At 40.4% G+C, this 27058-nt stretch overlaps 1 protein-coding gene across 4 annotated transcripts in view; it reads right to left on the bottom strand.

Moving 5' to 3' along the window:
• ERBB4 (erb-b2 receptor tyrosine kinase 4) overlaps positions 1-27058 on the bottom strand; it is a 942903-nt gene that overhangs the window by 406924 nt on the left and 508921 nt on the right. For all 4 annotated transcript variants that reach the window (XM_087949416.1, XM_087949418.1, XM_087949415.1 and 1 more), the window contains exon 3: positions 7593-7779. In XM_087949416.1, the coding sequence (XP_087805542.1) occupies positions 7593-7779 (187 nt within the window). The remainder of the gene's footprint in view (positions 1-7592; positions 7780-27058) is intronic.

Raw genomic sequence — 27058 nt, 5'->3', positions numbered from 1 at the left:
ATTGTTCATTTGTGGCAGTATTTTTTAAAAAAGAAAGTCATTACATGTAAAATGTCAGATAGGATGTGGAATGTTGACATTTAAATGTTCCTTTATTGATCAAGGTTTCTGAATGTGAATTTGTTTTTTATTTATACATTTATCTCTCTTTGTCTCTCTGACATTTTTGGCTATGAAAATCCAAGTAATCAATAGATGGCAGCAAAGAGTCAGAGGTTTCTGATTATTTGGACTGATTCAGTCCAGGTATAGTAGCCCTAATCTCTGTGGATGGAAGTCACTTTGGCCTCCATTTCAATTAGAGTTGAAATTAAACTGAAATTGTCATAGAATAACTCTAGCTTCTTAAAATCAGGAAATTTGGACAGTCAGAACAGCACAGATGGTGAGGAAACTAACAAAAAGGGGGGAAAGGGTTATTTTCAGGTAATTCAGAATAATAACATAAAGTGAAAAATGTCACTGGGAGAAATTCTTATATATTCTCTCCCCCCCCCCCACCTCTCTCTCTCTTTCAGAGAGAGAGAGAGAGAGAGAGAGAGAGAGAGAGAGAGAGAGAGAGTATATAAGAATTTCTCCCAGGGGAAAAGAAAACCCTCAAAGAATTAGAAGAGAGAATTCAAGTCTCTATTAATAGTATTCAGGGTGTGGAGGAAGTTTCTCCAAGGCATGGCCCAGCTTTATTTAGAAGAGGAAACTCTTTGCTAGGATTTATGGTTTTACAGAAGCTTAATCAAAGATATTACATCTTGAAACCCATAAGATTTAGCAATAACTGAGCAGCATTACTTATTCTCATATGCATAATTTATAGGAACTAGTCTCTGCTTTAATATTCTTCTTTACTTGTACGAAAATATGGGACACCTCCTAAGTGAATATGGCATTAGTGAGTTATATTATAATGGAGATCTTCCATCATTTGAATAAGAACTAGAACACATAAGCAGGGCAGGGGAGGTGTTGCCCTCTGCGGTCAACCTTTTTCCAAGACAGCTCCAGCTCTGTTTTCTACAAGGTCATTTATAATGAAGAAGCAGGGGAATCAGATACAGGAAGTGTTTTACTCAGAGGAGGCTTTTGCACATTCTGAAAATGCTACTTTCAAGGCACACTGAGCAATGCCACCAGAGACCTCCTAACACCAACTCAGCTAAGAAAAGCTGAAGCCTAATTTATTGCACTTTCGATGCGTTTGTGCTATGTCTGCAGAGCAGGAATATCACCTGATTAATATTTATTTAACCAAATAATCCTATGAATTCTAATCAACAGCCCAAGGTTGCAATCCTGTGGTCTCAGGCTGGAGAGGGAAAGACAGGAAGATCCATCTTCAAATATTACTCCCATCTCAACAACATAGGGCTGAAATCTCAGCAACATGCCTATTCCAGCATCACTGTTAGACACACACAGACAGGCAGGCAGACACAAAGCCATGTAGGGGTCAAGAGAGATTGAATCAGGAAATTATTTTGGGCTTCCTAAATCAGAAGCTACAATGGCAAAAAATAGGACATCTAGCCATTTTAATGAGTACTTACATTTAATACTTAAAATTTTTAAGTACTATATTAAAAATACTTAATACACATTGACATATTTTCTTCTCAACCTTATTATTTCTAAGAGGTATTTCACTGACTGAGAAAAAGTTATAGACCTTCTGTGAGATTACCTTAAATTGTACAGATTACCTATACAAGTGTTTTCTTTTTAAAATCCTCCATCAATCAAGTGTCAAGCCAGCAATAAGGATTCAAAATATAAAGCTGGCGTTGGCCTTTAAACGTGTGGCCAATTATCTGCTCCTTCCAAAAGCCTGTCTGGATAGAGACTGGGGAAGACCCATTTGCCCAGGAGAACTTGCTCTTCCGCTGCCAAATGAAACAAATGGGGAAGATTATTTAAATCTGTTCCAGAATGGCACAACTGTGGGACTTATTCTTTGGGTTTTACTATGAGAACAGAATCCCTTTGGAACTTGCCATCAGCATGTATGTCCCACAGGCGTTTTTCCCAAAAGGCAAGTGAACTAGCAAAAATTATGAAAGTCCAGTTGCCTTTTGGAAAAAGCGTCTTTTGGGACAACCATGACCTGGATGATGGCTGAGAATCTCCATAGACATTTGCCATCAGAATTTGCATGAGGGCACTAAAACCAACTCCTCTCCCCGAATATCCCATCCTTGGGCTTACTCTTGGCATAACTTTTATGCTGTTGATCTAGAACATTCTATTGCCTTAGTAAAGAAATGACGGAGCAATGGAAATTTTCCCCCAATTGTTAGAGAGCTTAGTTTCAATACTTAAATCCCACAAGTTCAATTGGAAATTTTAAACAAACCAGTGAATCCTCTGTTTTGTGTGATACAATTGTAAATGCTGGCATAATATATTAAAAAAAACTACCTAAAACCTCTGTATATGAGGAGTCAGGGATAATTAAGGATGAAAGAAATCTATCAGAGATTTATTTTTCCCCCAACAAAATACCAAGCTTGCAAAAAAAGGAATATATGTATAAGCTGGTGAAGAGAGAGCTAACAGTTCCCAGTTAGAATTACAATATCACAATTGCCTAAGGCCACCAAATAACATACCAAATATTTATTACTTTGGAAGGATGGGGAAGATGCCTATAATTCAATTTTTGGAGAAAATATATAAAGTCCCTGACATCATTGCAGTATGAAATAAACCAATGTACACAAGGTTTTATCTTTTCTCTTTCTTAAAAATTCAAATCTAACTAAATCAAGTCCTTGAATGTACTGCCAAGTTAAGCTAAAAAATTTGAACTAAGGGTTAAGTACTTGGAAATCAATGACAATCAGTATAGAAGGGACACCATCTTGCAATATTTCTTTGAGGCACATTCAACTATGAGGACACTGGAGAATTTACTGTAGCCTGCATTTTGAAACTAAATGGCCTAGTTCATATTTTCTGGATTAATCTATCAGTCAGGACATAGGTTATATACTTTATAATAAATTGGAAAGTTATGTAGGAACAATGTACATGTAAGAAAGGTGCCTATTAAAAGTTTCAAAAATATATACATATATAAAACTGCTTATTTTGATTTTAGTCAAAAGATTGACAAACTGAAAATTAACTACTCTCAAACTAACATGGTTGTAATGCTTTGCACACTTAGAAAACTAATAATATCAAAATTGAGGAGATACCTTCAAATATTGACACATTTATTTCTAATCTTCTTCAACTTGGAAATATCCATTTTATGACCTTTTCTTATGGAAACAAAAGGCCACTAAACCTATAATCAAATTTGCTAAGTATAAAGTTAATAATTACAGTAATTCAAATGGTTGATAAACCATTTCTTGTATGGTGCACTATTTTGCATCAGGGGCACATCAGCATTACAAGCAATCCAGTTCAAATATCTGAGATCCATCTTGTGTGATCTCCCATTCCCAATGCCCTGCATCCCAACCATATTCCTCTGGTTGGAATCTTGCTGTATCTTGCAACAGGTCCAAAAATGATTCTGATGCCTGAAATATTTGCCATGTTCTTAGTTTAGCTCAACCTGGCTGATAAATTCTAATCTTGGAAGAAACAAATATGTCTAGAAAACATAAATGAATAATACCATAATAATACCATAGCAATAGCAATAGCACTTAGACTCCATGGTTCACTCTAAGCAGTTTACAGTGTCAGCAAATTGCCCCCAACAATCTGGATCCTCATTTTACTGACCTTGGAATAATGGAAGGTTGAGGCATCTTTGAGCCGTTCAGGATCAAAATGGTGGCAGTTGTCAGCCTGCAATACTGTATACTAACCACTGAGCCACCACAGCTCTTATGGGTCATAATTTATATATGGAATGCTAATAGTTGCTTTGGCATAATATTGAAAAAGAGGAACCTTTGCCAAATGGGAGACCAAAACAGTAACAATAAAATCAACAATATACTGTACATCCATATCAGATTTGATTATGTGCCATCAAGTAGCTTTTGACTCCTAGCAATCAGATAGATAGATAGTCTATCTTTATCTCTATCCTGGTCTTTTAGGTTTTTCCAACACTGCACTCATTGCCACTATAACTGAGTGCATCCACCTTTTCTTTCCTTCTACTCTTCCCAGCATTAGAGCCTTCTCTAGAGAACCAGATCTTCACATAATGTATCTGATATATCATTTTGCCTTGAATGAGAACACTGCTGATTTGTTCAATGATCCATTTGTTACCCATAATAGAAGGCTAACAAAAATTAAACAGGGATGGCTTCCTTGTATTACACCTTACACAGCAATGTAGATTTAAGCATTTTAATATGTTTTAGGGGAACAATTTTGAGACTAATAAAAAATAATAGATGAAAGGATTTAAATAGAAATAGCAATAATCTCCTATGTTCAATACTAAAGTATAAATATCTAGGTTAATATGAACAGTCATGGAAACAAATGAAAGGGAAGAGAAGAATGTGTCATTAGAAATTTTTCCAGGATTTTGTTTTACTTATATTCAGTAGTGGTTTATTTTTTTTTATTCTACTGTTACTATCTAACGTAGACCTTTTTTCCTTTGTGTTTCATTATTCTAATAATAAAAATATCTTAAATATTTATATAGCTGCAAATTTGGCCTTCTGCAATCTTAACTCATGGTGTACATTCTCGGTTTAGAGAAAGCCATTGCCAAAATTAAACAGAGTATTGGGTTTACATTTATAAAGCAGTACAATTAGATCATTTCAGCTTAATAAAGCCCTTATCATGATGCCATATGTTATTCCCCAAAATCTTTAGAACATTTCTCAGTCCCATCTGGAAGGGGATTTACTTTGGCAAGATTTGACACCCTACCCTCAAAGGTGACAACAACAAGAATGCCTCCGAGTATGCTGAGCGTATGTCAAAGAGAGACACCCCCATACTGCATCTGGTTCCTAATGATAATATGTCCAAGTATTACTATATTCTTAGGCTAGCCCGCATCAGCAATGGAATGAATCAGCATACATTAATACAACAAAATGGTAAAAAGTATCTCAGATAGATGGTTATCTGGCCTGTTCTTGAGCACATCCATCACTTCTGGACTACTAGACTACTGGTCACGCTATTGAACTTAATGTTAAGGTTGTCTTTTTACCTAACATACAGTTGAAATCTGATTTCCTGGAATTTCCAAGCATTTTTTCATGTCTTGCTCTTTGAGAAAAAAAGGCAGGTTGCCACCTTCTTCTATGTGACAGCATTATTTCAGATATGGGAATAATATCACTGTATCATCCCTTAGTTTTTCTCTTATCAAAGTAAACATTTTCAGTTCCTTCAATGTGTCTTTGTAGGAATTTGTTTCTAGTCCTTTTTTATCTTTGATGTGCTTCTCTTAGCCTCTTCTATTTTCTGTGAATTCTTTTCAAATTATGTGCTAAAAAAGGGTACAATGCTTGAATGGAATAATTACTTCCTCTGATTTGGTAACATTCTGCTGATGCAATCAAAACAATGTGTTTGTTTATAGCCACAGCATGCCTACTTTACTGACTTATATTCAATTAGTAATCAATGCCTGTAGTTGTCAAATTTCTTTTTCACAAAGATTGTTACCCAGTCAAGTGTTCAACATTTTATACTGAAACATTGATAAGAAGTCTTGGGTATGGTTTTCAAATAAGTTATTAGTCCATTTAATTGTCAGGCCATGTAATTCACATCTAATTAGCTTGCTAATCAGGTTGGCATGGGATGTCTTATCAAATACTTTGGTGAAATGAGTATGTGTTTAATATTCCTGTAATGTACTGCCAGAATCCTGACACTAAAGAAGGTATCCAATCAGAACATGAAACAAGGTTTGTCTGGCAATATTTGTTTTTTTAGAAATCTATGCTGCTTTTTTATTATCACCAAATTATTTTCACAATACTTACAAATGTATGAAATCATTTATAATCTTCCTGGGTTTCAATTATATATTGACTACAGTAATCTGTTTCTGTAAATTCCACCTTTTCCCCATGTGTTGATTCATAGAGAGGTTTATCCTTCTCCAGTCATCGTCACCTATTTTCCAAGATACGAACATTCAGCCAAACCCTAAGCAATCTATTTAGCCCCTTCTTTGTACCATGCTATGGAACCCTAATTGCTAAAGTCCTTTCTTATAGGAAGGGCTACTTTACATTCTAATCCTTCGGGTTCCTCTTCTTGTGTTTTTTCTTGCTTAGTCAAACATTCCCTACCTCTCGCCCACTCTCATATGTTTAAAAGTTCTGGTCAGCTAGACCAGCATGTAATTGCATTTACAAATAACCCACTTGTTTTAGGATGATTTTCATTTCAGTGGTAAAGCAGGGTCACCCAGCTAATTAGCCTAAGCATCTCAGAGTATAATAGAAAGGCACATTGGTCAGATGTTGGTGGGTATGTCCATCTCATGTCAAATTATGGCTCTGGGGACTGCATTTTAAAAAATGGTTCCATGTCTTTCAAATGCAATCTACACTGTCTGACAGAGTTACGATGTTTGCTACAGGTGTAATTTGCAACAAGGGGCTTACCACGAGGTCCAAATGGCAGAATATTTCTTCAGATAAACTAATGCCCTATTCTATGTGCCTTCTTCATTCCCAGCACTGAAGTACTTGCTACTATTTCTAAGTGATGAGGAGAAAGCAGGCCTATTAGTTTGTGTCTTTCAAACTGAAACTAGGTCATAGCTTTCATAAGTATTCTAGTATTACAAAGAGAGATAGAACGACAGTCTTGTTGGCAAGATAACACTGATACCTATTACTTGTGCAAAATGTTTATCCTTTGAAAGTTGTCATTTGTTTTAAAGTCCATCTCTCAAATAAATAGAACACAATAGCTATTCACTAGTTCTGAATAGGATAGCAGGTAGAAATATACGTGTGCATGGTAACTGACTATTTTAGATATCTGCCAATCTGGTCCTACACACCATCAGTTCCATTTAAATTCCATGCATTTAATGATATCAATTTCCAAGACAATCAAAAATACTGACCATTTCTTTAGAACATATCTAGATAAGAAGGTTTGTGGCATTGCTGTGTTGATACAGGTCATGCCATCATGTGTTGATACAGGTCATGCCAAGTATCCGGCATATCATTGATAATGCAGCTGCTCAAAGCTGTGTTGTTTCTTCCAAAATCAGTAATAAATATAGTAACAAGTGTTGGGAAGGGAAATTGATAACCTCCAGATGTTATTAAACTACTATTTTCAGGAGTCCTGAAACACAGTCCAGGATCACAGATGCTTAGAGACATAGCTGGACAATTTCTAGAGTGACACAGATTCCTCACTATTGATAAAAATATTTAAATGTAAGATAAACAACGGACAGTTGTCAAATTACAACCTGTCAGAATTGTGACTGAGGAATCAAATGCTTTAGTACAAAAGGACAACACAACTGATATTTTTGCTTATTTGTTCTGTTCCCTTTTGTTTTATTTTGTAGATCAAAACAGGCCAGTCATTTGATATTATTTCCAAGATCAGCAAACTACTGGTCAATAGGATTAAGCTATTCTCTTATAATCTTTTTCTTTTTGTCATACCAGTCAAGTTCTTCAGCCCAAGCCGCCTCAGTCCAAAACTCCCATCTTTTTTGTAATTGAGGAAGATGGCCAGTGCAGAACGATCTTCATACAGTTTTGTTCCACGAATGATCCGCAGATTTTCCAAAGGAAGGTATTCAAATTGATTCAGTGCTACCAAGACATAGCCAGTCACTTCTCTGATAGACTGCAGAGAGAGAGAGAGAGAGAGATTTGATTATATACTAAAGTATTCCCAATTTGCTTATCAATTTCCAATTTACAAAGTTTCTCATACAATATAGACAAATCACTTATTTATTCTCATTTAAAATGGATGAAATTTATAAATGTCCAGCTATCACAAGTAACTCATAAAGTCAGCATTCACTTCATATTTAAAAGCAAGGAAGAAATGCAACTTCAGAAAAGGCTGTGACTCACATTGTCTCCCATGTACAGTATTTCAGATGATGGGAGGAGACAAAGCAAGCCTTCAAATCAAAGGTATATGTTTTTAATAAATAATTTTGTATTGTTCACATAATTATATACGGCATTACTTTGCACTTTGGTACCACTTCAAGGAACATCTGCAGAATAATTTCAAGTACAGACACAACATGCATGAATAATGCACATAGCATTCATGTGCATCCATATTTTCAGATCTTTATTGTGATTAAATAAAAAGGCAAGACATTTTTGCTCAAGGCACAGTTAAACTGCTCAATTCTTCATTATTAACTCTGTGCCCCCAAATTTGCTTTCAAAGATGGTAAACAATATTATAGACTGGGGGCTATAAAATAAAGTTTGTAAAACCTCCTCCCTGTGAATGAGATTGTTTAATCATACTCTAATACAGGAATATCAAATTGACAGCCCGCAGATCAGATGCGTCACATGCAGGCTACACCCACCCTGGTTCCGCAAAGGCAAAAAGTCATGACACGTCTTGATACAGTACATCACGTGACACGATTGGGCTTGACACCCATGCTCTAATACAGGGGTGTCAAACTCAAGGCCTGTGGGCCGGATCTGGCCCATGGGGTGTTTAAATTAGCCTTCAGGGCTGGCCTGGAAATAGCAAAGAACATGGTGCTTCTGCTAATGAAAACAGGGCACAGGGGGCTGCACACAGCTTCTCCATGCCCCATTTGGCCTGGACAGCCTCCTGCACCACTCTGCCGGCCAAAATGGGGTGTGGAGGGCCAACAGAGTGGTGTCATTTTGGCTGGCAGAGTGTTGCAGGAGGCTGTCCAGGCCAACATGGGGCACAGAGAGGCCGCTGCAGGAGGCGTCCATCACACACACACACACACACACACACACACACACACACACACACACACACCCCTCAAGGAGGAGAACCACAGTGCTGATCCAGCCCTCAAAGAAATTCAGTTTGACACCCTTGCTCTAATAGAACCCATATAAATATAATCCATATAAACATAATCCAATAAAAACTTAACTGTAAAAGACAGATTAGATATAAAAGTTAAAATAAGCAAACAAACTGGTAAGATAACATCTTGATGAATATGAATCACTGGGACCTGACATCCCAGAGTTCTAAAGGAGCTGGCAGAGGTCATCTCAAAAATACTGTACCATATCTTACAAAAATCCTGGAGAACTGGGGAACTACCAGAGGACTGGAAAAGAGCTGATTGTGGTTACCATCTTCAAAAAAGGGGGAAAAACAGACCCAGGAAACTATAGACCAATCAGCCTAATATCAATAGCTTGGACGATACTGGAAAAGATAATAATAATTTTAAAAAAACCAGATCTGCCAACATCTAGAAATGAGTAAAGTAATAACTAAAAGTCAGCATGGGTTTGTTAAAAACAGATCATGCCAAACCAATCTTATTTCATTTTTCAACATAGTAACTAAATTAGTAGACCAGAGAAATATTGTGGACATATTATACTTAGACATCAGCAAGGCATTCAAAAAAGTTAACCACAACCTACTTCTTGGTAAGTAGGATAGATTGCATCACCATCAGATGGATTTGTAACTAGCTGACAAACGGTACTCAATTAATAGTCCTTAATGGGTCTAAGTCTACATGGAGGGAAGTAAGCAGTGGGATACCACACGATTCCATCTTAGGTCCAGTACTCTTCAATATCTTCATTAACGACATAGATGAGGGAATAGCAGAGGAACTTACCATTTGCAGATGATACTAAGCTGGCAGGAATAGCAAACATCCTAAATGATAGGCTTAAGATCCAGATAGATCTTGAAGACTTGAACATTGGATGCTATCTAACAAAATGAAATATGTAGACTCCACTCTACATATTATGCACATGAATATTAATGAGGCATCAACGAATATTTAACAAGAGCAATCAACCAATGGAACAGCTTGCCTTCGGAAGTTGTGGGAGCTTCATCACTGGAAGCTTTCAAGAAGAGTCTGGACTGCCATCTGTCAGAAATGGTGTAGGGTCTCCTGCTTTGGTTGGACTAGATGACCTACAAGGTCCCTTCCAACTCTGTTAATCTATTAATCTGTCACAATGTGTTCTGATACACATATTTCCTGGGGTGGGGAGGGAAAAAGTCTTACACAAATTCATTATTAGTTTGGAAAAGCAAGCAGGAGTTTTCTTCTGTTACCGGAAGTAGCTTATGGAGACCTACTTGTGTCCAGAAGCCCCTTTGCAGTAATCTCGGTTCTGTTGCAGTCACTTTCAATGAGATGAATCTGCCCACATCAGAACCAGGCCTAATCCCTGACCACAGTGTTGGTGAAACTGGTGCAGGTGCATTAGTAGGCTAGCAGGGGTAATGTGGAAGCCATCTTGGCAAAGTTTCTACCCATGCAACTTCTGGCTCAAAATTCTGGCAGTAAAAGCTATGAGCATACTAATGGATACTAAGGGCATCCCTAGATTCTTTCAACTAATGGCAGTGATGGAAGACTAGTGGATTCCAGCAGAATGCCAAGCATCCTTGGGGCACTAATTGTATGGTCATTCACCTCAATTGCAAATAAAAAAACTAATCAATGTGGGGAAAACAACTAGGATGCTAACTTAGTATCCGGAAGTAGAGAGATCAATATTTTGCTTTCTCTCTCACACACATACATGCTCACATCCAAGTATTGCTTTTGGGAAAGAAGCAAAAAACAGTTTTCCCAGATGAAATGCTTCAATTTTTTTTGTCTTAGAGTCCAAAGCTCCAACACAATTTACATCTGGTAGAGGTTGCATCAGGAGAACAATTTGCAACTGGTAGAGATAGCAACTGGTAGAGGTTGCACTAATATGCAACTGGTGAAGATTGCACCAGAAGCCCAGAGCTCCAACACAGTTTACAACTGATAGAGCTTGTGTGTATTGACATATACCACCTTCATTTTCAGCGAGAGACACATTGTCCTGCTGGCCAAATATGTCAGAGATGCAGCTACTGTGCTTTCTTGCACCTGCCTGTTCCACAGAGAAAATCCAATAGATATAGACTTCATCTTGCCCATTCTGCACACTATTGCTGGATGCAGAGTAAGAAAAGATGGGCTATCAGCAAATGCAACTGGCAGGTGGGCAAGTAAAGAGTTAAAGGTGCCTCTGCTGCTAGGAAGGTAGATATGAAAAATATTGTGGTCACTCTTAATAGTCCCAACAATGACCAAACTTTAGGTGTGCTAGCCTAATTTGGGTGGACTGTTGCCAGTATACATTCTGTCATATCCCTATCATGATACTGCCATTTCTGTAGGGAGGGGGGCCTGGATCATTTATTCACTTATTACCCTGTTTCTGTTTCCTACATATCCTGTAATCCCTTAGTTTAATAATCCTAACTCTGACACCTATCTGCCCTATGCTTTGATTTACCTTTGGGGAATGTTTAAAGGGGGGTCTGTTTTTTCTCAGTTCTGAAGCTTCCTGAAAAAAGCATCTGGGAACAGGCCCTTATTTCCTTTCCAGGATGACCGTTTTCACAACATCTTCACACCTGTAGATTGGCTCATTCAACATCGGACTGAGGGAAGGGGTTTCTAACTCTTTCATCCTAAAAGAATTGCCCAAAGGGACCTTAGAGCCTGCTTTGCTTTTGTCTTGCAATCACTTCCTTTCAATAAAAGGTTCCTTTTGCAATGCATTGAACTGGGCATGGCTAGTTTAGTGAAGAGAAGGACCAGGGGAGACATGATAGCAATGCTCCAATATTTGAGGGACTGCCACAGAGAGATGGGGGTCAAGCTATTTTCCAAGGCACCTGAAGGCCAGACAAGGAATAATGGATGGAAACTGACAAGGAGAGATTCAACCTAGAAATAAGGAGAAATTTTCTGACAGTGAGAGCAATCAACCAATGGAACAGCTTGCCTTCAGAAGTTGTGGGAGCTTCATCACTGGAAGCTTTCAAGAAGAGATTGGACTGCCATCTGTCAGAAATGGTATAGGGTCTCCTGCTTGGGCAAGAGGTTGGTCTAGATGACCTATAAGGTCCCTTCCAACTCTGTTAATCTGTATCTGTATATTCAGTGATGAGATGCAGTGAGAGGCTACCTTTTGCCCAGCAAAGGTTTTGTTGTATGAACAAGTATTGTATAAACATGTGTAGACCATCAAAATTTGCTGCAGGCAGCTCCCTGTCTCTCTTAGACTCTACTACTAAGACCTCATTGGAATATTGCATCCAGTTTTAATCATCATGATATATATAAAAAAACATTGAGACTCTGGAAAGAGTTCCGGGAAGAGTACGAAGATGATTAGAGGGCTGGAGGCTAAAACATACGAAGAATGGTTGCATAAAGAAAAGGTCAACCTATTTTCCAAAGCACCAGAAGTCAACACAAGAAATTAAGGATAAATTTCCTGACTGTGACAACAATCAACCAATAGAACGGCTTGCCTTCAGAGGTTGTGGGTGCTCCATCACTGGAAGCATTTAAGAAGAGATTGGACAGCCATTTGTCTGAAATGATATAAGGTCTCCTACCCGAGCATGGAATTGGACTAGAAGACCTCTGAGGTCCCTTCCAACTCTGATGTTCTGTTATTCTGTTACTGCCGACCATTTTCCTTTTGACAGCAGAGGGCTTTTTCCTTTCTGCACTTTTGCCAAACCTGCCAGAACTGTCAAGGGAATCTCAGGGTGACAGCTACCTGCAGCCCTTCCCACTACAGGTAGTCCTTGACTTACAACCACAATTGAGCTCAGAATTTACATTGAAAAGTTTGCTAAGTAAGTTTTGCCCCCATTTTGCATTTTTTCTTGCCACATTTGCTAAGTGAATCACTCCAGTTGTTAGTAAATTAGTAAGTTAGTAACACAATTGTTAAGTGAATCTGTCTTCCCCATTGACTTTGCTTGTCAGAAGGTTGTAAAATATGGTCACATGACGCCGGGCCACTGCCAGTGTCATAACTATGAGCCAATTGTCAAGCATCTGAATGTACATCAAGTCACCAAGGTCATAAGTGTGAAAAATGGTCATAAATCACTTTTTTTCTGTGTAATTGTAACTTCAAATGGTCACTAAATGAACTGTTGTAAGTCAAGGACTACCTATACTTATTTTCCTATCTGAGTAGAAGAGCTTGCTTCTGAAGAGACTGGGGAAGATCAACACAGTTTGCCAAATGAGCTCCCAAACATAAAAAAGTATATTTGGAGGACAGCCATAGTCTGGGGAAAAAATCCGATAGGTTTTTGCATCCAGAATAAACCTTGCAGAAAGAGAAGGGGAATTGAAAATGGACTAAGAACCTAGTAGAAATATAGAGAAGAAAGAAAAATAGAGAAGAAAGAAGAGAGAGAAAGAGAAAGAAAAAATAGAAAGAGAGAAAAAGAAAAACTAGCCTGGAAGAATGGGAATGGGGCAGTGTCCATTTGGAAATTCCAGGATGACTCAAGACTATACAAAGGGCATTAAGACAAAGGATGACACATAATGGAATCCACTCATTTTGCATAGTTACCAAGAGAAAGTAAAAAGTGTGACTGATAGCTGTGAGAGACAGACAGCTAAGTTTTAACTGAAGCCATTAATTAACTTTATCAGTTGCATTTTAGAACAGGCATACTGTCATTTCTGCAGAACCACGATTACAGCTAGGAGGGATTAAACATTACTCTCACAATAATAGAGCAATTCGACCATAAATTGGAGCCCAAAGTGATATGGAGGTTTAATTATTGGACTAGTAATGGGGAGAAACAAGTTCCAGTCCACCCTCCAACCACCAAACTCACTTTGTTACTTGGCACCAGTACCCTCTCTTATCCCAATCTACTTTATAAGATTGTTATGAGGAAAAATATGGTAGGGAGCAACCCACCTTGAATTCCTAGACAAAATGCAAGATATAAATCTAGTGGGAAAGATCTTTCAAAGGAAAAATGAAAGGAAACTGTCTATCTTCCATCCTTCTTTGCAGGCAGACACTAGAGGGAAGCAGAGAAGGAAAACTGTAGGCGTGTTTCTACACATTAGCTGAATTCTGCTTGACTTGAAAAATCACTCAGGTTCTTTTTGTTATACAAAGAATAAAGGGCAAAGTTAATGTTCCATATTAGCAGGCTCGAAACCCTGCATATTCATATTGGTCCACAAAGACAGCTACCTGATTGGGCAGTCAGGACGGCTGTGATTGGGTCGCTAGGAGTCTACCGCGATTGGATGAAACCAATCACGGGAAACTCAAAGCGATGTCATTGGCCGCCTAGCCGCGGCTAGCTCTATAAGAGCCGCCGCAAGCGTTGTTTTTTACTCGGGACTAGCCTGTAAAATAAAGAGCTGTTGTTCACTTAACCTGAGTCTCTTGTCTTTATGAACCCGACCTGTCGAACATAACACTGGCGACGAGGGTGGGATTGTGAGACAACGATACAATCCAGCACGTGGCAAACGGCGCGAAAACGACCATCAAGATGGCCAGCAACACCACGCCACCCGCACCCTTTAACCCGGCCACCGAGGACTGGGAGTCCTACATCAACCGGTTTCAGATGTTTTTGGAATGCAGCAACCTGAAAGACGCCAATGGCAATCGGAAATGGGCCGTATTTTTAACACACTGCGGGCCCGCCGTGTTTAAAATGGCCAAGGCTTTGGCAAAACCTGCAGACGTCAAGGCGATGGATTGGGATGACCTCGCACCCATCCTCCGAAACCACTACGCCCTGGCCGTGCCTACCCTCATTCGCCAGCACGATTTTTACCGACGAGACCAGCACGAGGGTGAGAGCATCAGCGAATTCGTGGCTGATCTAAGGGACCTTGGAGGTTTGTGTGGATTCACTGACCTAGACGAGGCCATACGAGACCGGGTCGTCCTCGGCCTAAAAGACCCCGCACTACAAAGCAAGCTGATGGCCAAGGGCGATATCTCCCTCGCCGACACCCTAGCCGAAGCGACCGCAGAAGCCACCCGCAAATCAGTGGCCTGGATGCGGCGATCAAACGGAACCGACCACCATCCTGTCAGTGAGACGACCTCAACATTGGAGAAACATACCACCACCACCCACCACGGCAACATCGAATCCCCCTCTGACAGCGACTACAAGGAGGAAGAGATCCACCGACTCCAGTCGGAACGCGATCGACGGGACCGGCGGGGTCATAAGTCGGGGTTCCAGTGCGCCGGTTGCAGAGGCGATCACCCCCGTTCTGAATGCCGTTTCCTTGATGCCATTTGTCGGCATTGCGAGAAGCGGGGGCACATCGCGAAAGTATGCCGAAATAAACGTAACCACAGTCCCCGGTGTCGAGGCGGCGGCCCTAGATGACGAGACGGCACCCCCCCCAAGCATCGGGATCGCCAGACTGACAGCCGATGGAGCCGAGACGGCCAGAACAAATGATTCAATGAGGCGCCGCAGAGAGAAGAGACCCACCAAACGGTTGTCATCAGCCATTCCTCAACCATAGACGCCTGAAAGGTACGCGTAGTGGTGGACATCGAAGACCAACCATGCACCATGGAGGTGGATTCCGGATCCTACCTTTCCATGGTCTCGTGGCACACCATCAAATGCCTAATACCCAGCATACGCCGACATGAGCTAAGCGACCAAAAGCTGATCCTCAGAGACTACCAAGGGAACCGCATTCCCATAGCTGGCATCGGGCACTTCAAAATCACGTTCAAAGGCCACACCAACATACTGCCACTCACCATTGTGGACAAAGACCGCCCCAGCCTGCTCGGGCTACAATGGTTCGCGCTGCTAGGAATAGAAATAGCAGGCATCCACCACACAAACGAAGAAGATTGGGAAGTGACGCTCGCACGAGACTTCCAAGAGGTCTTCGACGACACTTTAGGCAAGTACAAGGGGTCCCCAATCTCCTTCAATCTCAGCCCAGACGTCGCCCCCATCCGTCTCAAACCGTGGCGAGTGCTTTTTGCGCTCAAACCCAAAATCGACGAGCAACTAGATAAGCTCATTGCGCAAGGGGTATTAGAGCCTATTGACCATGCCCTCTGGGAAACACCTATAGTCACCCCTATCAAGCCAGATGGCTCCATAAGAATCTGTGGGGACTATAAGGCCACCCTCAACCATGCCCTACAGCAAAGTGCCTACCCCATGCCAATAGTTCAACACCTCCTGCACTCACTAGGGGGAGGCCGGGTCTTTGCAAAGCTCGACCTGGCACAAGCCTATCAACAGCTGCCGGTTGATGCAGAAACCACCAAGGCACAGGAGATTGTAACACACCGGGGGGGCATTTAAATGCAACCACCTCCAATTCGGCATCAGCGTCGCGCCCGGGGTATTCCAAAGCCTCATGGAAAAGTTGCTACAGGGAATTAAGGGAGTAGTGCCTTATTTTGACGACGTGCTAGTGGCAGCGGCTAATAAAAAACAACTAGAAAAACGTCTAAGGGCAGTACTACAAAAATTCAAAGACTCTGGCCTGAAAGTTAAAAAAGAGAGAAATGCACCGAGAGAGTTGAATTCTTGGGGTACCTCCTAGACAAACACGGAATTCACCCTACCGAGAAAAAACTCAAAGCCATCAAGGAACCCCCCAGACCGAAAAACAAGACAGAACTTCAGGCATTTTTAGGACTCATTAACTTTTATAATGTTTTCCTACCCCAAAAGGCGACCATGGCGGAACCATTGCATAGACTGTTGGATAAAACCGCCCCCTGGACTTGGGGAAAACGGGAGGAAAATGCCTTTCAACAGACAAAAAACCTCTTAACCTCCGACGCAGTCCTCATCCAATATAGTGAAACCCTACCGCTGACAGTTACATGCAACACATCGCCGTTTGGAGTTGGGGCAATTCTCAGTCATACCTTGCTGAACGGGAAAGAGGCGCCCATCGCCTTTTTTTCAAGAACCTTGTCCAAACTGGAAAGAAACTACAGCCAGCTGGACAAGGAAGCCCTAGCGATCATTTCCGGAGTGAAAAGTTTCCACGAATACGTCTACGGTAGGACCTTTTCAATCATTACTGATCACAAACCTCTGCTAGGCATATTGGCAGGCAACAAGGCCACCCCAAACATCCTGTCACCTAGGATGACTAGGTGGTCCGAGTTCCTAGCCGCCTATAATTACCAGCTCTTGCACCAACCCGGTAAGGACATTTTGCATGCTGATGCTTTAAGCCGTTCCCCCCTTCCAGACGTGCAAGACGACCCAGCAGCCATGATACCGGTCCTTCAAATAGAAACTTTACCCAGCCCACTCCTGACCGCGCCAGACATTGCCCGCGAAACAAAAAAGGACAAGCGGTTGGCGCGAGTCCTGAGCTGGGTAGAGAGAGGTTGGCCAGAAAATGACAAAACCGAACCTTTTAAAGCCTTTAGGAACCGGCAAACTGAACCTTGCTCACAAAAAGGGTGCATACTTTGGGGAGACCCTACCAGAGACCTTACAAAAACAAGTACTGGACATGTTGCATGAAGGACACCCGGGCATCGTCCGAATGAAAGCCCTGGCCAGAAGTTACGCTTGGTGGCCAGGGATGGACAAGCAGATCGAAACATGGGTAGCCACTTGCAACAGATGCCAACAAACACGATCCGCCCCCACAGTACCACCCCTGGAATGGGAAACCCCTAGAGGCCCCTGTTCGTGGATCCATATAATTTCGCAGGCCCCACTAAAGGACACACATTTCTGATCACCGTCGATGCTTATTCAAATTGGCTGGAAGTTAGCACTATGAAAACAACTACTGAAGCCGTCATAACGAAACTAAACAAACTCTTTGCCACACATGGTTTGCCAGATGTGCTAGTGTCTGACAACGGCCCACAGTTCACGGCGCTGGCATTCAAACAATACCTGGCTGACCGGGGCATCAAACATGCTTTAACATCGCCCGCTCACCCAGCGGCGAATGGGCGGGCGGAACGAATGGTTCGGTTTACCCAAAAAAAACATACAAAAAATTGAAGACGGCAACATTCAGGAAAAAATTAATAAAATGCTACTCATACAACATATCACACCTAACACAACCACAAACAAATGCCCAGCGGAATTACTTATGCGCAGAAGACTCCATTCACCACTAAACCGCTTACACCCCACATATAATCCAGAGAAACTCCCAGGCTCCACCAGCCGACACCAAGCATTTAACACCGGCGACACTGTTTTTGCAAAAAAAATTCACTGGAGACCCTCTCTGGGTACCCGCACAGATCACCCAAATAACCGGACCCCGGTCATACCGCCTAGAAACAAGCGATGGGTGAAGCTGGAAGCGACATATCGACCAGTTACGGTCAAGGCTAGCCAGCACACCTCACACAAACGGTAACGAAGAAATCAGAGGGGGGGTGACCGCAAACATTGAAAAAGAAAAACTTTTAACGCAAGCAGAACACCCCCCAATCAGAAACCAAACAATCAACCAACCATACTCACCTGACAACACAGAACCGTTGCAGACGGGTGCTTCACCTGAAAGGAGTAGCCGGACAAGCTCGACCAGCCCAGAGAATCCAGGCGGGAGCAGCAGAGTGAACGACTCGACCAACCCGGGCAAACCAGGCGGGAGTCGCAGCTATAGGCCCGGCTCACCCTTACAGGCGGTTCCACCGAGATGGTTGAGAGCGACGTGGAGCCCGTCTGAACCAGACGATGACCAGAGACCTACTGAGACGCGCAGGTCAAGTAGGCAGGTCCGAAGACCCGCCTACCTACGCGACTACGTCACCCCGCCCCTTGGACGAAACCAAGAGGGGAGGGGTGTTCCATATTAGCAGGCTCGAAACCCTGCATTCCTATTGGTCCACAAAGACAGCTACCTGATTGGGCAGTCAGGAAGGCTGTGATTGGGTCGCTAGGAGTCTACCGCGATTGGATGAAACCAATTGCGGGAAACTCAAAGTGATGTCATTGGCCGCCTAGCCGCGGCTAGCTCTATAAGAAGAGCCGCCGCGAGCGTTGTTTTTTACTCGGGACTAGCCTGTAAAATAAAGAGCTGTTGTTCACTTAACCTGAGTCTCTCGTCTCTATGAACCCGACCTGCCGAACATAACAGTTAATATAGTTCACAAGAAACTTATAATTGTCTGATGAACCCTGAGAACTCAGGACATTGCTTTAGTGGACAGAATGCATCTCTTCTCCCAGGAAGGGAGACTTGAGCAGATTTGACTAGGTTGGGCAGCAAAGCAGGCCTTTCCAGGTAAAAGACTCCCCTTGGGCATGGGTCTTCAGCTTTATGGCTGCAATTGTTGATTCAGAGGAAGGGTGGGTGGGTTTGGCACCCATGCACACATTCATGGATCAGCTAGCTTGGACTCAAGTTCTCCGAGATGATTTTTATCTGAACATACTAAGAGCAACTATTGGTGGCTGCCATCTTCCTTCCCCTCCCTGCTAGATGAAAAAAGCACTATTGATCATCTACTTAATGTTGGGCGAGTGGAGCTAGGCATTGGAAGCTTAAGAATCAAAGACTTTGTAGTCTTCCTTCTCCAGAAGCTATTACAGCCATGTTGACAGTTTAACAACCATACTGAAAACAAAATAAATGCCCTTATTAGATTGCCTGCTGTTGAGCTACAAAGCAGTCTTACCCCTGCTGCTTCTCCAATTCTGTCTTTAAAAGAGGGGGTGCTGTTTAGACTGATCTAATACTGTTTGACACAGTTGGTGAATGTATGTTAATAAAAAGACTGGATAAGATCTGAGATTGTGTGAGAAAATGTCTACAGAAGCCAATAAATAAGCAGAAACAAAAATAGCCATACGCAGGCCTGTCAAACTGGTGGCCTGTGGGCCAGATGTATCACACGCAGGCCAAGCCCACCCCAGCTCCTCAAAGGAAAAAACCTTCGCTATAAGTCATGATACATCATTTGACACGATCAAATTTGACACCCGTGCCAAAGAGGAACAGTAACCTATCACTTTAATACTGGATCAGTTAAATTCAAAGTTAGGTGGGCCCCAGCATTGAGGAGGCAACAAGGGCCAAGTACTGAGAATGATTAAGCACAGGGTTGTCAAGCTGTTAGGACCAATATGTGGATGAGCCCTTACTCTACCCCAAAACAGTCACCAGTCTTCAGAGTCCTCATATGTGACTTCCACTGCAGATGTCAAAAGCTTTTGGAATTGAACATCTTTGATCCCACCTTAACTAGTTAGTGAAGGTAAGGAATGAGTTGCTTTGGAGAGAAGCAACTACTCTGTATTTCCAGCCTTTGGTTAGCAAAGTCTAGTAGTTCTTGAGGTTGCTGCTGTAATCCCCAGCCATTAGAAGATAAGTGTTTAGGTGCTGGAGAAGCCTTCAGCTTTTGCAGGACCCTATTATAGAATGCAAGAACCACAGTCATATTCATTTGGTTTTTCCCTAATTATCTTTGAAACAGGGCTCCTCCATCCAGCACCACTAAAGTATTGTATCCAATGAAGGATCTGCCAGGAAATTAGGTTAGCTGACCTGTCTTCTAACCCCTTCTCTGTTTTGGCAATGAGCAGAAGGGAAAATATGATTATGCTTTAAAGATTCTCTTACTTTAGCCTATATCAATAAAGCACAGTTCCATTGTTTTTAAAAACATTTTCATTAGTAAGAATAATACAGTAAGAATATAGAAAATAAAATAAAAATAAAAAAGATAAGAAATATCTTCCTCCCCATCAATCATCAAAAAGAGCTGCCAGTCATAGAAGCTCCAGGGTAGGAGAATTCAGGTCACAGGAGGACACAAAGTAAAAAAAAATCAAATAATCACTATGCCAAGTGTATGTATATATGTATGTATTGAATTTAGAGATCTGCCCAACTCCATAGGACTTTGGGCAGTGTACAGCATTAAAAATAGTAGAAATCAAAATAATAAAAAGGAACAGAACATTGCATCATTGATCTGTCACTTCCTTTGTAAAATAATATTTGATACCTCAAATCTGATGTGAATCCATTGGAGGATTGACTACATGAATTTTTAGGATCCTGACTTAGGTGTAATCCAGTATTCATACAACTATACATGCACAAAAGCTTTCTTCCAGACAGCTTCTGAATAAATCAGTGGGGGATAGAGATTATACAACAGGTAAAATATTGACATGGTTATAATTTTTTGGGAGAGTAGGGGAGGATAATGCATCCTCCCCAATCCCTCCATAGTTATCAACTTTGCCTCCTACCAGGGAAACATCACTGCTTCTGACAGTCGACAATTCCATGACTCACCATGACCAATTGGTCATGCAAAGGAGGCATGATTAGGCAGGCAGTTGTAATGCTCTAAATTCCATTTGAGAACTGGCAAATTATACATGTGTGGATCAATGTCAGGTTATACTTTCCTGCTTTTTGCAAGCCTTTTGTAAACCATTCAGAATCACGGTACCAATGAGATGGGCAGCAGAGAAATTTAATAAATAAGCAAACCTTCATTTGAACAGATTAGTGGTAGTACTGTAACAATGATTATATTGAGTTTTTGGGGAGGGGTCACATATCTAGAAGTTTTTTTACTATCACTTGCAATTGCCAGAAATGCCATTTCTCTACGAAGTATGTTTCCATCTTGCTTTTTTCTATCTACTATTGCCTAAGCCAATTCAAAAAAAGGTCTTATCTGGTGTGAGAAACTGGAACATTGATTTCCTGGTGTCCTTTAGCTTCCTTTAGTACTTCTGGTTTTGTTCCCCTTACATTTTTAACTGCCTGATTTGTTTTTATTTATAACCAAACATTGAGAGTGACAGGAAAGAAACGCTTTGTACATACAGCTTCCCACTGTCTTTGAAATCAATGTCCTTCGTAACGTGGTTCTTTATCCTTCTACTCTCTCCATGTGCACAAAAAGGCAGCATGGAACTTTTAGTTGTAGAGAGAACATGTCACACAGGGAAGCCTAACTCTTTCTCACTCAAATAGTAGGCTTTAGAATGAACTCCCTGGATTTATTCTGTTTGAATGAAGTGCTGCTTCTGAATCTGTTTCCAGATGACCTCATAATGGAGCCGCCTTTCCATCTAATCTCCCAGCAAAATTATCTTATTATTTTTGTTTCTTGCTGCTGTGCGTGAAGTAGGGCCCCTGGTTCTCTGGGTTCCTTGGATCTCTGGACTTTGTATAATGTATTCCTTTTTAGCCCCTTTTTAGTCTCAATCTGTGAAAGGTGTGCCTAGGCCCACATGAAAGAAAAATGAATGCTAGAGACCATCCCATAAATTCTTGGTTGAGGGAATTTTGGAACTAGAAGTTTTCTTGTTTGCAGGTCAACTTCAACCACTGTAAAATAAAAACATCCCCATCTGTTCTTTTTCAGGTATTGCTTAACTGCCACAAGTGAATCCAAGAGGGACTCTTTACAAACTTGGGGGGGGGGAAATCAACAGAAAGATTAACCCAGAAGAATGACAAAACAATTCTTGCCATGCAAACCAGTGCTACAAATAAATATCAGTACTCTTAAGAAAGTGGAAATGCCAGATATGCCTCAGTATAATAAGCTCTGTGCACACTAATCCTGGAGCATAATCGATCCTTAAAAATTGCACTAAATTCTTGGGAGGATTGTTGAAATCTTATAAGCATCCACTTAATGTATATGAATATCAAAGTTAGTCAGCAGATAAAAGTGGAATTTATTCACTGAGTTAGGTTTATCAGAATACTAGACTTACACTAAAACCCCTGTGTCTCTAGAAATAATAAACAATAAAACATGGATCTAGTCTTCCATATTTGTTACAATATGCCTTCTCTCTCTCTCTCTCTTTCTCTCCCTCTCCCTCCCTCTCTCCCTCTCTCTCTCTCACACACACAGCACACCAAACACGCTTCTCTTACTAATTATGGAAGTTATGGAAGCTTCAGACTAGTCTCAAAATATGCAAGAGAGGGAATTAAAAAATGGAAAAAAATATTTAAGGTTTATTCAAAGGAACCAATCCTAAAAACCTGAGAATGTAACATTCTAGAGAATGCATAATATCTGATATTATTCTCCAAGCTAACACCATGTGATGTTAATGCATCATGTTTAATAGGTATATAATTTAGTTTTGTTCTCATTGGTTTTGGTTCAGGTGGCATCTTCTAAAGAAAAAACAATCATAGAGTTATACTTCTAGAAGGGCCTATGGAAGTCTTCTAGTCCACCCCACTACCCAAGGCAGGAGACCTTATATCATCCCAGACAAATGGATGTCCAATCTTTTCTTAAAAACCTCCAGCGATGGAGGGGCCACAACTCCAGGAGACAAGCTGTTCCATTGGCTAGTAGTTTACACTTTCAGGAAGTTTCTCCTTAGTTAGGTTGGTTCTCTAATGAGTTTTCAGTCATTGCTTTTTGTCCTGCCCATAACAACCAACCTCTCTGGGGCAGCCCCTCATGTATCAGAAGGCAGATATCATGTCACTCCTAATGCTTCTCTTTGTTATACTAGACATACCTACTTCCCTTAACTGTTTCTCGTATCCATTATCATGCAGACGTTTATCATCTTAGTTGCTCTTCTCTGTACTTTTTCTAGAGTCTCAGCATCTTTTTTGTATTGGATGCAGTACTCCAAGTGTAGCCTCCCTAATGCAGTATAAAACAATACCATCATTTCTCATGATCTTGAAACTAACCCTTTGTTGATGTGGTCCAGGACTGCATTAACTTTTTTAACAGCAGCAGCACATTGCTGGCTCATACTTATGTGGTGGGTCACTAGGCACCTAGATCCCTTTCACAATTATTACTGTTGAGCCAGGTGTCACCTATTCTATATGTGTGCATTTGATTTTTCCTTGGTGCAGGGCCTTACTTTTCTCACCATAGAACTGCACTTTGTTAACTAGAGCCCAATACTCAAGTCTTTGAAGATCCTTCTGAATCTTGAGTCTATCCTTCAAAGTATTAGCAATTGCCCCCAACTTAATGTTATCTGCAAATTTGATGAGCTCTCCTTCTATCCCCTCATTTTGATCATTTATGAATATATTGAAGAGCACTGGCCGCCAAACCATGCTGCATGCCTCCCTCTATGTAGATGTAGTTCCATTGAGGACTATACACTGAGTGCAATTTGTCAGGCAATTGCAAAATCCATCCAGTAATAATACTATCTATCCTACATTGTTCTATTTTACCAAGTAATTTTACCAAGCTGAATAGTCAAGATCTTGTTAATGATCCAAACTCTGTCAAGGACCTTGAAGTACTCATCTCTAATGATCGAAGCGCTAGAGCCCACTGTAGCTACATAGCAAAAAAGGCATTAAGAGTTGTTAACCTAATCCTACGTAGCTTTTTCTCTGGTAATATCACACTACTACCTAGAGCATACAAAACATTTGCTAGACCTATACTTGAATACAGCTCATCAGTCTGGAACCGGCATTACGTATCTGATATTAACACAGTTGAGAAAGTCCAGAAATATTTCACAAGAAGAGTTCTCCACTTCTCTACTCATTGCAGAATACCTTAGGCCACCAGACTTGAAATTCTAGACCTAGAAAACCTAGGACTATGCCGCCTTTGGTCCAATCTAAGTATAGTATATAAAATTATATATTGCAATGTCCTACCTGTCAATGAATACTTTAGCTTCAACCATAACAATACAAGAGCACACAATAGATACAAACTCAAGGTAAACCGCACCAAGCTTGATTGCAGGAAATACGACTTCAGCAACAGAGTGGTCAATGTCTGGAATACTCTACCTGATTTTGTGGTTTCTTCCCCAAACTCCAAAAACTTTAACCTTAGACTGTCTACTGACCTCATCCCTTTTCTAAGAGGTCTGTAGGGGGCGTGTATAAGCGCACCAACGTGCCTACCATCCCTGTCCTATTGTTTCTTTTTATTTTTCTTATATGTATCCATTTCATGTATTCATAACTATGTTTATACTTACACCTGTTATCTTATAATTGCTTGACAAGTAAATAAATTAATAAAATAAATAAATAAAGTAGGTTGTGATCTACTTTGTCAAACGCTGTCCTGATCCACTAATTTAATCACTGTGTGATCTTTGTGCAACAGCACTGAAACTAAACATGAAGCTAAACATAACAAATATTGAAAGATAACATGAGATGCTAACTCTTACATGTATTTAGCAGTTTTATCTTAAAATATCACATATTTAAAGGATTTCAAATGAAAACATTCAATCTTGTGACTTTTTGCTAATAGCAAAATAGATAAGAGTTCTTCAGAAACCTACTGGGCGGGTACACATTTCCGACCCTGCTTTTTTTATTTAAATATCCAAGGTCACCTCTAAGGCAAAAATATGGATAAGAATTTAGTTCGCCATTTGCTTTTGGCTTTCTTTCTAGGTACTATTCAAGACTTAGACAGATTTTAATGGAAATTAAATTTATGGTCGTGTGGAGGTTCAAAGTCAAGCATTACATCACCATCAGTCATGACCAGCCTATGAAGAATATGACTCTTTGTATCATTTTGGTTATAAGGAAAGTTCATGTATTATTTGGATTAAAATGTACAAATAGTAAATACAAGTAATGCTTTTTGATCTATACTTGCTAATCAATTCCACATTTTCCTCATGGAGAAAATACATCTAAGTGGTCACTAAACATTGAAAACTACTTATACACATGGTCAGATTAATCTAAAGTTTGGTTTTTAACATACCACCCAATCAAGATTCTATGCCCCTCCCAAAAATATTAATTTATTTAATTTATTTTTATTTAAAAGATTTGTATATCTTAGAGTATGACTCTGGTGGTTATACTTGACTGGAAAATTTGGCATATTTTAATCCTTCATCTTCCCTTGAAATAACTTAGTACTACAAGCCCAAAATTCCCCCGAGGTTGATACTTGTGGATGGTTAACTCCATTTTGTGCATACTGAGATTATGATAATTCTCCTATGATTTAGTACCTTACAATGTGCAAAGGTATGAGGTTATGTTCTGCTAAAGAAAACTGAAACCTTATAAAATCTGTTTCACTTACAGTCAGATATATTTCACCCACGACTCTGTAGAAAACAAGTATCCAGCCTCTCTTCTCTGTTTTCCAGTTTCAAGGGGCCATCTAATATCCCCTCACCCTTGATGAAAGTATGGTTGGAAAAAGAAGGATGCAATCCTGATATACAAATGGAAACTTACAAACAAGACATGCATTTACACTATCAATGGGTGCAGAGATCCCCAAGATAAATTGAATCTTCTTTAAATAAAGATATGCAGTACCTGACTATAATCAGACCAATGATAAAGTTTTACTGATTTAATCAAACAAAGTTAGATCTGTAAACATTCACATATACACTTTCCTCATTAAACAGGCTTTGCCAAGACACTGGCTAGGAGCACTGGGAAAAGTCTGGCACAAAGAAGCAACTTAATTCCTTTATTTGCTTCACTCAATTTTATCCAGAGACTTGTTACTGGGCAGATTCAGACCCTTGCCAATTATTAAATATGCTTAGATGCTGGATAAATGCACTTCTCTGCTTTGCTGTAGTTACCACAATCTTTCAGCATAAGTTGCTTCCCCTTGTGGATTCCTGCTCCATATGCATACCTGGCCTCATTTTCTGGTTTATAGCAAATAGTTCAATGAGATCGTATCAATGATTCTACTTTTGACACTGTGTCTTAATGTTCATAATGCTTACACTTTGAAACATATGAACTCTGGAAACATTTGATTTTCACCAAAAGAGGATTCTTTTGGCTTACTGTCAAGTCATAGTTTGCAAACAAGCCTTCCCACCAAAAAAATACATGACTGAAATATTTTCCTTTTAAACATCTTGTCTAAAGAATGTTATCCTGATCAGCTCCTTTCAGCAACAGTTTTAAAGTACATTTAAAGATCCTTTCAATAGGATACCTCCAAATACAACAAGCTCGGGTGTTGTTAAGGGTCAGTTCAAATTTGTTTTGTTGTTATTTGCACATCCACAGCAGTTATAATAATGGTAAGTTTAAAAACTCTAAACTATAATCAATTTTACTTGATTACTAATAAAACAACATCAGCAAGGTACAAAT

Source organism: Notechis scutatus, chromosome 1 (assembly GCF_049901735.1).
Source record: "Notechis scutatus isolate UNSWTSFEM ecotype Mainland chromosome 1, rNotScu1.2, whole genome shotgun sequence".
NCBI classification, from domain to species: Eukaryota; Metazoa; Chordata; class Lepidosauria; order Squamata; family Elapidae; genus Notechis; species Notechis scutatus.
This window is presented reverse-complemented; position numbering and strand designations above follow the sequence as displayed.